Source organism: Macadamia integrifolia, unplaced genomic scaffold (assembly GCF_013358625.1).
Source record: "Macadamia integrifolia cultivar HAES 741 unplaced genomic scaffold, SCU_Mint_v3 scaffold462, whole genome shotgun sequence".
Classification (NCBI taxonomy): Eukaryota; Viridiplantae; Streptophyta; class Magnoliopsida; order Proteales; family Proteaceae; genus Macadamia; species Macadamia integrifolia.
Window position 1 is genome coordinate 122,379 of NW_024870460.1, and position 11,786 is coordinate 134,164.

General features: G+C 38.0%; 3 protein-coding genes across 4 annotated transcripts; 1 reads left to right on the forward strand and 2 right to left on the reverse strand.

Annotated features, from left to right (window-relative positions):
• Window positions 1-364: 364 nt before the first annotated feature.
• On the reverse strand, window positions 365-1,794 carry LOC122068847 (plant intracellular Ras-group-related LRR protein 5-like). The gene is made up of 2 exons (XM_042632765.1): window positions 1,376-1,794; window positions 365-470 (listed from the first exon to the last, which is right to left on the reverse strand). The coding sequence occupies exons 1-2, from the start codon at window positions 1,792-1,794 to the stop codon at window positions 365-367; spliced, it is 525 nt and encodes a 174-aa protein (XP_042488699.1).
• On the forward strand, window positions 882-6,915 carry LOC122068845 (60S ribosomal protein L31-like). Of its 2 annotated transcripts, none has more exons than XM_042632764.1 (3): window positions 882-991; window positions 3,061-3,207; window positions 6,464-6,915. In XM_042632764.1, exons 2-3 carry the CDS (start codon window positions 3,125-3,127, stop codon window positions 6,741-6,743), a joined length of 363 nt encoding a protein of 120 aa, XP_042488698.1. In that variant the 5' UTR covers window positions 882-991; window positions 3,061-3,124; the 3' UTR covers window positions 6,744-6,915. The 2 variants fall into 2 exon arrangements, with proteins under 2 accessions (XP_042488698.1, XP_042488697.1); XM_042632763.1 differs by lacking the exon at window positions 882-991 and adding an exon at window positions 2,734-2,890.
• Window positions 6,916-8,287: 1,372 nt separating this feature from the next.
• Window positions 8,288-10,863, reverse strand: LOC122068852 (probable protein phosphatase 2C 72). The gene is given in 6 exon segments (XM_042632769.1): window positions 8,288-8,836; window positions 8,947-9,170; window positions 9,294-9,408; window positions 9,492-9,536; window positions 9,538-9,825; window positions 10,340-10,863. Coding segments are annotated over 6 exon segments (1,131 nt in total). The 5' UTR covers window positions 10,514-10,863; the 3' UTR covers window positions 8,288-8,551.
• Between the last annotated feature and the right edge of the window lie 923 nt (window positions 10,864-11,786).

Below are 11,786 nucleotides of genomic sequence, written 5' to 3' on the forward strand. Positions count from 1 at the left end.
TTTTTTTGAATTTTGGGATCCTAAACTGAGAGCTATCTTGGGGAGAAGAGTGATGTGCTAACTAGAACCAGTGAAGAGGGAGGGGTGCAGAAAGAGAATAATGAGAGAAGGGAGGGGGAGAGGAAGAAGATTAGGTGCACATGAGGGAAGAGTGGTAGGGAATAGCGGGAGAAAGAAGTGGAGGGGTGCTCATCTTCCTGACCTTTAATCATCTATTCTAGTTATCTCATTTACTAAAACTTCCCTAGTCAATTTATTTTATTTTATTTTTTTCTGATTCCCCAATAAAATATTTTTTTTCATCTCTCTTACTCACCTGTTAATTCTAAATAGCTAAATTACCCCTACCTCCTTCCCTTCCTTTTCAAATCCTTTCAAAAACAGATGTTCTAAAGTAGCTTGCAATTGAGGGTTTTGAGTCATTCTCTCTTGTTCCCACTACCTCTTCTGATGGCACCTCACTCCCACATCTTCTCATACAACACGGGTGAAAGTTAATAATGAATTTAGAGTCCATTTATTTCATAAATGTCACATTACCAATAGTGAAATGAAATTGAATCAGATAACAACATTACTCAGCCTTATCCCAACTAAATGTGGTCAGTTACATGAAAGACGACTTTGGGACATCCCACTCATGAAATGAAAATCCATTAATCAAATCTTAAGAGCCCGTTTGGTAATGATCCAGAGATGATCTTTTCCGTTCAAGATTCCATTTTAGAACAGAAATGGGAAAAAAAGCATTTGGTAATGCCTCTCTCGTTTCTGTGCCCGAGAAATGAACCAGTTCAAAAAGTTATCCCAAGAGTGGAGATCAAGGAACACCTTTTAGGTGTTACTTCGATTTTAAGATGATCTTTAGGGAAATAAAATAAAAAAAAAGAGCCCATTCCCGAAAAAAACCTCAAAACCCCCTTTTCATAAAACCTCTCGTCTCTCACGCATCTCTCGCCGCTAACTCCCGTCGCTCATGCAGCTCTCCTAGGTATGTCTCTTACTCTCGCTCTCTTCTCTCTCTTGCTCTCTCTCTCTCATTTGCTCTCTCTCTTTCTCTCTCTAGCTCTAGCTCTTAGGGTTCTGTTTTAGGGAAGATTTCGAAAACCAATGTGAGAGAGGGGACAGTTGCAAGAGTACCTTGGTTTGGATTCTAGGGGTGTTTCTGTGTTTCCTCTTTGTTTGGTGGGGTTCAGTCATTTGTGGGTTTGATCTATTTCAAGTTAATATATATGTTTTTCTCTTTATGACTCTTCTCATTGTAGAAATTGAATGTTCTTCTGACCTATGATTGCTTTCAAATAAATGTCCAAGAAACGCGGATCTTATTATAATCTTTAGGCTTCTTTTTATAGGCATAATTTTTAGTTGTAACCTTATGATTCTATTATAGTGCAATGTAAGGATATCCAAGCATTCAAGTTTCCCAATTGCTTCTGGAAATGCTTTTAGCTTATTGAAATCCAATCTCAGCTCCACAAGTGATGAACAAGACCCAATTGTATAAGGGAGTTCTTCAAGCTCATTCGTTTCCACATTCAATCTTTTCAAGCGAGTTAGATTTCCCAGTGTTTGTGGCAGTACAGTTAAGTTGTTTGAACTCAAATCCAGAACAATAAGATTTTTCAGGTTCCCAATAGAAGCTGGTAGAGATCTTAACCTGTTTCCATATAAGTCTATCGCAGTCAGGTTGACATGTTCCCCAAATGATTCAGGAAGGTTTATCAATTGATTTGCGTGGATGTCAAGCTTTGTCAATGCCTTGAGGCCACCAAAGCTTGATGGAAGAGCCATGATCCAGTTCTCAGATAAGTTCAAATTAGTGATATCTCATAATTTCCCAATTGTCACAGGAAGCCATTCAACCTGCTCCATTAACTTTCCTCCAAGGTCAAGAACTTCAGTTCCAGTTTTAACAGAGGTTTCAATTAAGCCTGCAACTTTCGTTAGACTTAATTTCTCTATATCTCCTTCACTTAGAAAAATACCCAAAATTAAATTTAGACCTAAAATACAATGTGATAACACAGAGGATACTTCAATTTCAGATTGGTTCAAAGAACCTCCCCATTTCATTAAAAGGGTTTCAAATATTAGTTGAGATTTAACTAAATTGAGCTTCCATTGCTCTTTTGAGCAACAAAATAGAAAAATCCATTGAAGAATCACTGACCTTATCCTCAAACAAAAGAAATCATAAAAAATATGAAAAACTGATAGACTAAAATCCATTATAAAAAGAATTTATTTTGACGTTTAGGGAAATCTGCAAAGTCAGAAGGGAATAATATTTTTTCTTTTTTTAAACCATGAAACCATGTATTTTGATATCAATTTCATTTCAATATGGTCATTAATGGTGTTTGTAAATATTGAAATGAAAAAAATGTGTTAGGGAATAGTTCTTACCAAACACCATTTCACTCCAGAGCTATCCTCAGAACGGTTTCGAAACGAGTTTACCACACTCCCAAATAGAGTCAAAAGATCATCTTTTAATGAGGTAACACAAATAGAAGATTTTGCCAAAGAATGGGCTCATAATTGTGCAAATTGCCAAATTGGTTGATGTTGTAGATTTTAGTAAATACTACTACCGTCTTGTATGATCACATAATTTTATTAAACGACATGTATACACCTAATGAGGCATTTCCAACGTCTGATTGGAATCCATTTATTTAATAAACTAGAATAAGAAATTGAGGAAAATTACCTATGAACCACGCAAGTAGGGTTTCATTTTCATAAAAAAAAAAAAGGGTAGGGTTTCATTACTGCCGACCCTTCTTCTTCCCCCCCTCCAAAACCCTAACCACCTCATAGTCTATCTCTTCCTAAAAGAAAAAATCTCTTCCTAAAAAAAAGATCTCGATCGCTTTTCGTCAAGGTAGTCTCTCAAGTTCTCTGCAACTACTTTGAAGTAGAGATATTCGAATCATACGTCACATTAATTAGATCAGTCAATAATAAAGTTTCGGTTAATGTGGTTTTGCTCCGCCTTTCCGCCAATTCTTATTTTTTAAATTTCATTTTTTGGTTTGATGATGTTGTGGAAAGTTTGAAACGAAAAGGCTAGTAGGATCCATGTATCATTGGAGTATCTTGAAGAAGGTCTGTGACGATGGTGGAGAAATCCAAGGGCATAAAGGAGGAGGTTGTTACCAGGGATTACACCGTTAACCTCCACAAGTGGTTACATGGTTGGTAAGTATTGCTTTTAGATTCACCAATTAATGCCTTTATAAGCATTTTCTTCTTTCTTCAGAGCGTGATATACTATCTGGTTATGCTCCGTGTGGATTGACTCCTTCACTGTTTGTTTCTTATTTGATATTAACGTGTATGGTTATCTTCATTTCTTTTGTTCCTTACACTAAATGAAAATCTCTCAGGCGCCCAAATTAGGCCATGATATTGTTATTTTTAGTTTAATACGACTAAGTGATTTAGTACCTTTAGGTCAGCTCAGCGTGGTTGATTATTTAATTTCCCAGGTTGTGTACTGGAGTGAAGAACTTGGACTTGGTTGGCATTGATTTAAGCATGCTTGTTGATTGATGTGCATTTTTAAGCTAGATATTGGGAGTGATTTTATTGATAAGGTGTTCCTTTGTTTGTCTTTGTTGTAATAATGGGTTTTATGGCTATTAGGGAAAGTGTCAATTACCAAACGGATCCTACAGGGCTTAATGGTCTTTATAATTTTCTATAACCTTCTCTCCATTGTTATAAATAAAGAGGCTGGTGTCATATTAGACACAAGTCATTATCCCATTCAACATGGTATCAGAGCCTTAGGATCCGAAACCCATATTACTACCCCCTCCCCCCCAAATGATTTTATGAAACAACTTTGCTGCTACTGCTGCTACTTCTCTGTTGAGAATTTACTTTGTTTTGATCAAAGTGGATGGACTAGTGTATGATCCGGTGACTCTCTGGGGTGTGAAGCTCAAGAGGTTCTTCTCTCTACTTCATCTTCGCTCAAGCATCCAAGGTGTTACAGATCTGTCCAAGTTCTATAGGTATTTGAATCATTCCCTCTCTCAGTTCTACCCAGAAAAATAGAAAGTCCTGTGAGAATTTTTAGAATCTGCTTAGGCCAAACCAGCCATCAATTTGGGCTGAAATTTGGATCAAATTTAGACCCTACCTAGGGGAAAACTTGACCCTAAGGGGAGCCTTTTCTGTTTAGAGGTTTGAGAGAGATTAGAAATCTCCGAGTTTTGTCTTCTAGTGGTTTCTCAACCAATACCTAAAATCGATAGAACTATTTTGGTCTATTCTGATTTCTATGATCTATTATTATATTGTTCATGTTGGTTGGACTGTTTGAGACTTGTTTCAGTCCCTGTTAAGCCTTAATCATTAGACTATTGATTTGATTAGAGAAGATAAACCACTGAGATCGATGGTTGGTTGGTTTGTCCAATCTGATCCTTCTTCTATTCTGATCTATTTGTGCTGCTGTTGGGCTGTTCATGGTTGTTCTTCATATTAAAAAAAATCCTATAGTTGAAAGCTTGATTGACTTGTCAATTTAGCTTTATAGTACCTTGTAAGATGTATAAGTATCCTTCAAAAGATGAGCTTCAACTGATGGCTGGTTGGGAAGTTATGCTTGAGGAATGAAAAATGAAACATTATGGAGATTCCCAGTAGCAGCAGCAACAGGCCTCAAATGGCCTCAATTTTCTGGTTGAAGGCTCTTCATGTGTAGAACAAACCCCCAAAAGCCTGCTCTGATCTGATCTTAGAGTTGTAAGAACCAGCCTTTGAACTTCTGTCCAGAAAATCTAGAAATCTGAGAATTGACTGGGGAGAACTTGTGTATTCTGAACAGCAACTATTGATGGCTTCAAATAAGTCTTCAACACTTAGGGCCCATTTGATAATGTTTCTGCCATTTCTGAAAATAGAAACAGAATTGAAGGTGTTTGATAAGGCATGTTTCTGGTAGTTGATAGTAACCAGCGAAAAGAATGGCCACAAGTCATTTCCTGAAACAGCGAAACCAGTAGAACTCGTTTCGCCTGGGTCATTTCTTGAACCATAAATAGTTAGAAATTTCAATTTCTATTTCTGAAAACAAGTGAAACGAAACAGTTTTATCAAACGCTTTTTGTTCCAGAAATGGCAGAAACACGTTTCTTGAAATGTTATCAAACGGGCCCTTAGATCACTCTCACAAGTTGAAACAAAGAAGAAAATAAAAAGAGCGGAAAAGAAAATTTTTATTTTGGGGGGGGGGGGTTGAGAAGGCTTGAAGAAGAATTAAGGAATGGGCATCTCACTCCTCAAGTTTGTGTTATCACACCTCTCAAGTTTTGGTTATCACACCTCTCAAGGGATTCAGCATCTCACCACTCAATAAGAACTTTTTAGCCAAAGAGTATTCATTCAAAAAATTCATTAATCAAATCTAGTTATTACAATTGATGGGTGCCTCTTTATAGGCTTAAATAATTTGGACATTAAGCAATAATAGAAAAAGAAACTAATGGACTGAAATAAAAGACTTTCTATTTGTGTCTAACTTGCTAACCAAACTTGACAAAAATAGAAACTAAAAAGTGATCATAAAAGGAAACTAGCCTAAGTTGCAAAATAGGAAACTAAATTGACAAACTTGACAGTCTACAAAAGGAAACTAAATGCTATGCTAGCTAGCCAATTCGATGGCTGCTAGAGATCTTCTTTTGTAGCTGAATAAGGGGTATAGCCTTTAGAAGATCCTTTTAAAGACCTAAACTTGCTGAGAAAAATACTATTCACATGTTACTGTCCACGTGAACAGTAACAAAGTGGAAGCCGCTAGACAACTGGATCGATGGCTGCAGGAGTGGACCAGCATAGGTGCAAAATTAGGACCAACAAGGCTGGCTCAATGGGACTTAACTAGGTCTAGACTTGGGATAGAACTGAACCATGGTTTGGTTAGTTCAAGTCCTCCTTTTGACAACCCTATCTACAGCAACCCTAGGCTTGTTTCTAATAAAACAAGCCCATTTTGGTTATGTATCTGCATCAATATTTTTTTTTTTTTGGAGGGGGGTGGGGTGGGGTGGGGGTGTGGTCGATGTACATGCTAATATCCATATCATGCTGATGACTATTTTATCTTAAAAGATAACGCTGATTTGAGAAATGGACGTGTGATAGCTTCATATATTACTTTATTTTGATACCTGTCCTTGTACTGTTAGTTCTATTTATGGCCCTGATTGTCTTGGTTATTGTGTGCAAAACACAAATAATGTAGTAATGTGCACTTTTATGCATCGATTTGGTGCTGTAAGTTGACCTAATAGGAATGGTACCAATGGTACAAGGCTTTTGTGTATGTATTTAAATGGAATGGTTATTCTTCTGCCAGTTACGTGAGTGGTAAACCATATCGGAATTATGCTCATTAATGGTGGAAGCAGTGTAACAGTTTTCTAACTTTTGTGACTGACAGCACCTTCAAGAAGATGGCCCCCAAGGCCATAAAGGAAATCAGGAAGTTGGCCAAGAAAGCGATGGGGATTAAGGATGTGAGGGTGGATGTGAAACTGAGCAAGCATGTCTGGAGCAGGGGGATCCGAAGTGTCCCAAGGAGGGTTAGGGTTCGCATTGCCAGGAAGAGGAACGATGATGAAGATGCAAAAGAGGAGCTTTACTCTCTTGTTACCGTTGCTGAAATTCCAGCTGAAGGGCTTAAGGGATTGGGAACAAAGATAATTGAAGAAGGGGAGTAAGCTGCTGTTGAGATAGGATAGAGAATTTAGAGAATTTCAACCAGACAGGTCTGAATTTTTTTTTGTTGTTTCAAGACAAATTCGGATATGGCCAGTTCAAAACAATATTATTGGGATCTTTGGATTGTAGAAACTACTACTTTAATGGCTTAGAATGTTTTTCAATTCCTCATCTTTGGCCTATATTTTATCTTTATATATATACCATTAAGTATGCTTAGCTCCGGAGTAAAACAAAGTTAGGGAGAATAATTTAATTGGAAAAAAGAAAAAAAAAAGAATTTCCATGCATATAGCCGAACATAGAGCGACCTGTGTTCTGGTTTGTCTATGAACCTTGCAAAGTGACCTCAAAAACTTATGGGTGTCTTCCAACTGGTTCTCGGGTCGTTCTGGCTGCTTTCATCTATTTATGGTTCATAAGCTTCAAGCTGTTTAGCTTGGCCTAATCCCACTGCTTATGTGTTCCTAATGGAGAATTCGCGATACAATGGAAAGGCTTATGGCTATTTCGGTTGGCAAAATTTGGTTGATATGCTCTTTGGCTCATTGCATATCAAAGGTGGGTTGGGGGGTATTAGAAAGTTGGTCTTGGAATATTGGGTTTCTCTAGTTTCTTTTAGTTCAGTTGATCTCTTCTGTGTTCCAATAGTTGTACAGATGCATTCTCTTGCTCAGCTTAGTTGGTTTGATTCTTTCCCTTGTTGGATTTGATCTTTAGCTCAGACCTAGTAGGTGTCTTTGGATTCGTGAATACCATAAGGTTTCTTCTATAGATGCCTTGTTGCTGGTTTGGGATCATTCTTGCTACATCCCAACAGTGTAATGTTGTGGAAATGGTTCCAGGGAATGCTCCTGGAAAGGATCCCAAACCAACCTTTTAAAAGTCTTGTGTGAAGGAATGGAATGCCGGAAGGTTTTGGTTTTCAGAAGAGACTGCTGGGTGACAGATGAATATTGTGTCTTACAGCAGTGCTATATATTATCTGGGTTTGGTCAATTTGAGATCCGAATACCAAGGATCCTTGTAGCTGATTCCATTTAGCTGAGTTTCTCCTATCTCGTTGGATTGTGCCTCTTTTCTCTTTTATCTCTTTGTCATTTCTCTTTATCATCTTATGTTATCCTATTTTCTTCAATTTTCCCTACTTTGTTTTACATGGATCCTTGTAGTCAACCCGATTATGAAGAAGCAGAGATTTCCATAGATTTGGGATTTTTTGGGGTTTTGATTGGAAAGATTTGAAGATATTACTACAAAAGGTAGGTTTCAATGTTTCATTGATTAAAAGAACAGGGAAAGTGGCCAAAAATGAAAATAAAAGAGCATTCATGGCCAATTCCAATTGTCCTATTTTCTTCATTTTTCCAACTTTTACATGGATCTTTGTAGCCAACCTCATTAAGTTGGGATGAGACTGAGTTTGCTGTCGTTGTTGTTGTACTTCGTCTTGTTGAATATTCCTTATTGTAAGGTCAAAACAAAATGGAATAATTTTTTTACCAATATCGAACAAGGAATAATAAGGGTTCCGTGACGCCCGTTTTAGTAGTCGATTATCACACGCCCACTCTACTCTGCCTCCATCAATTCTGATTCTATCACTCAGAATCAGTTGGAAACTCAGGAATTAGAATTATGAAGAAGCAAAGATTTGCATAGCTTTGTGATTTTTTAGGGTTTTGATTTGAAACACCTGAAGATATTGCTACAAAAGGTAGGTTTCAATGTTTCATTGACTAAAAGAACGGGGAAAGTGGAAAGAGTATTCATGGCCAATTCCAAAATATGATGGGAGGAATTGACATCAATTAGAATCAAGGCCGATTGATTCCGATTCAAAGCAGCCTACTCCGCCGATTCTGATCCAATTTCTGAATCCATGGCTTTCTTTGGGTAATAAGAGGTGGTGGTTTTGTCTCCTCTCTTGCAAGAAACAGCACAAGACAGTGCAATCATCCAGCTTTGAAGTAGGGAACTTTTTAGCCCATGAAGCGACAGCTGCATTAACAACTGCTTTTGCCGCTTCCTCCTCATTCTCTGCAGACCACACAATTGATGCAACTTGCTTGTTACTAAGCACATCCCATATCTGCATCAACACAAAGCTCAACTCATGTGAATCAATCTCCAACCAAGGGAAAACCAATTAATCACTCAACCTTCTTGGTGGACTAATGGTGAAGAACTTAGTAATCTTACCCCATCAGTTGCAAGAACAAGAAACTGATCATTGGCAGTTAGCCGGTGGTATGAGATGTCAGGAACAGCGATAAGGCCATAATCTTTAAGCTGGAAGTCGCCGAAGGCCCTTGCCATTGCAAGGCCTGGGAGATTATCGTTGGGGAGCCACACGCGCTGTACATGTGGTTCATCCTTCAGTGCAAATACACGACCGTTGCTCTTCTTTATTCTTTCAGCTTCCCCTGTACATACATGGCCATTTTTTTCAGAATCTTGAAACTTTATATACATATGCATACTGGAAAGCTAGTACGTTGCATTAAGATTCAAGGCATGTAGAGGTTAATGCTACAAAGCTGTCTTACTGGGTAAGCTAGGCTTCAGATCAGTTGTCAGCTGAATGACTGTTAATCCTTTTTCAGTAATGGTTCCCAAAACCGCTCTTGAGTCTCCCAGATTAGCAATAATAAGATCTTCACCCTGTTTTAAGTTTATTATCAGGATTAAGAGTTAAACAGAGAGGGAGAGAGAGAGAGAGAGGGAGAGAGAGAGAGAGACTTCACCTGTTGTATGATAGTTACTGCAGTGGTACCACTGCAAGATGAGTCTTAAGTTCTCCTGAAGCTTAAGTTCCTTGTCCATAACCTTGAAAGCACTACTACAAGCCTGTTTCCATTGATGCAATGTCTTAGTTGACACCAATTCACCGTTCAATCCTGCTTCCTCATCTTCATGATCATGCTCCTTAGTGGCATTAGTGTTAAGTGCTGCGTGAGCACTCTTTTGGTCTAGAACAAGCAACGACAAGCGATTTCTCACTAATTTGCTTACTATGTGGCCGTTCCTACCATGCCCATCAAAGACTCCATAGAAGACCCCTTCTTCCACTCCATAACCCTTCATTAAGACATAACCCAAGAAAAATTAGTAAGAACTTACAGCCTAAAACATAAACAGGGCACAAAAATCAATTTCCCCTTTAATATTAATACAAGGTATATCAACAAAATCGTTTACCCATAACCATCTGTTATTCTGTTACCCTCAAAAAAGAACTGAAGATGATGAGGACCTCGTCTCGGACTGGTATGTGATCAACCATGGCTGAATAATGATTTCCTTTACAACCCCCATCCCCTCCCCACCCCCCCCCCCCCCCCACCCCAAGCGCAATATTGTTCTAACTATAGATTGACTCAAAATCACAAATGATCTAATTTCCTTGAATTCGCAGATTAAAGCATTTTTAATGGAAACCAAGATACTATTTAGAAGGAAACAAACCAGAAAGAAAACAAGAAAGAAAGGAGAGGGTGTTGAAGGAAACTGGGTAAAACAGAGAAGAAGAGGCTCTGGTTCAATTAGTCATAGCCGGGCAAAGCAAAATATTCATATAGACCAAATGAATCACCTGATAGAGAATTGCAGCATCTTGGTTTGGCCCTTTCTTGCCTCGCCGAGAATGGAGAGAACAAAGTCTTGGATTTTCAGATTCTTGTGGACTCTCCTGGATGTATAACATATTTTCATGGCAATCCTTGGACTCCTCAATGTTTGAAGACCCAATAGAGCTGCAGTTTCCCATCTCAGCTGATAGAACACTCTTTTATCTTTCACACTTTTATAATACAATGACCATTGAAACAGTCTCTTTTGCCAGGAATATAATTTAAGGACCATGAAGGCACAAGTCAGCAGATATGCAATATATGGTAAACGCACCTTGGATTGATAATTCACATTTTTTTTCTTAATTAGTATTTTAAACCGCCCAAGGCTTCATTTGAAGGGCAAATGAGGTGTACCTGCGAAGGATACATATCAGAACTTGAAAGTCCAAAACACCGAGTTCGCTTCACATGTCCCGTGGATTTATTAGCCATGTCTCATCTTGGGTATTGGCTTCATAGAGCATCTTTGTCAAGCTAAAGCTTGTTTAAAAACACTGGGTTCTTAACGAACTTGAAGGACTTGAAAGATAAAGATTGAGAAACTGCTCAAGAAAAGCTAAAATGTGAACAGTGGCTCAACTTTATTTACCCAACTAAAATTAAAAAAAATAGAGGAAAGAAAGAAGATATGGATATAAATTCAAGGATGATTAATGAATCTAGTATTTCCATCGCACACAAGCACACTTGAAGATTCCTAAGCCACTAACCAACCCATGCACTCACGTAACCCTCATGAATTTCTATGAGGATTGGTTTATTTCTTTAGAGTTTAGAGCACTCAATGGAGCATTTCATAAAAAAGAATGCAATATCTTATTAGTTTATCTCACCTGGTTCATTGATCTTTTATTTTATATAATCTTTTCTTAAAGGTGGGTTATCATCTTAAGGGTTCCTTATCATTAATACATGGAACTTGTACCTTTTTCAACATTTCCAGGGGAAACTGCATTAATTTTTTAGTGGAGGAGATTGGATAGAAGTTGTCAAACCAACATATAAACATATTTTAATGCAAGTTGAACATACCACTTGACTTTTGTTTACAATTTACAACTTAAAAAACTGTATGCATACATGGAAAGGCAAGAGGCTAAGGAAATGATCCACCAAACTTGTCTCATCTAGTTTTCCATTTTATTAACTAAAATGGAGTGACGATAGTCCCTGAGCCCGCCAATCCCTGAGTTGGATCCCAAGCAAAGGATCATTTGAGGTAGTTTGATTGATGAGAGGGGCTTAGCTCATCCTACTAATTTCTTATTTTCATGTTCTTTGCGTTCTATGTATAGTTTTCTTCTAAGAAGGGGGGTGTGACAATCGTCTGCAGTAATTGCACTGGTGCAGTGAGCATTGAGTGGTTGGGAGCCCTTTGGGATACATACTTGGATGCTCTCAACCATT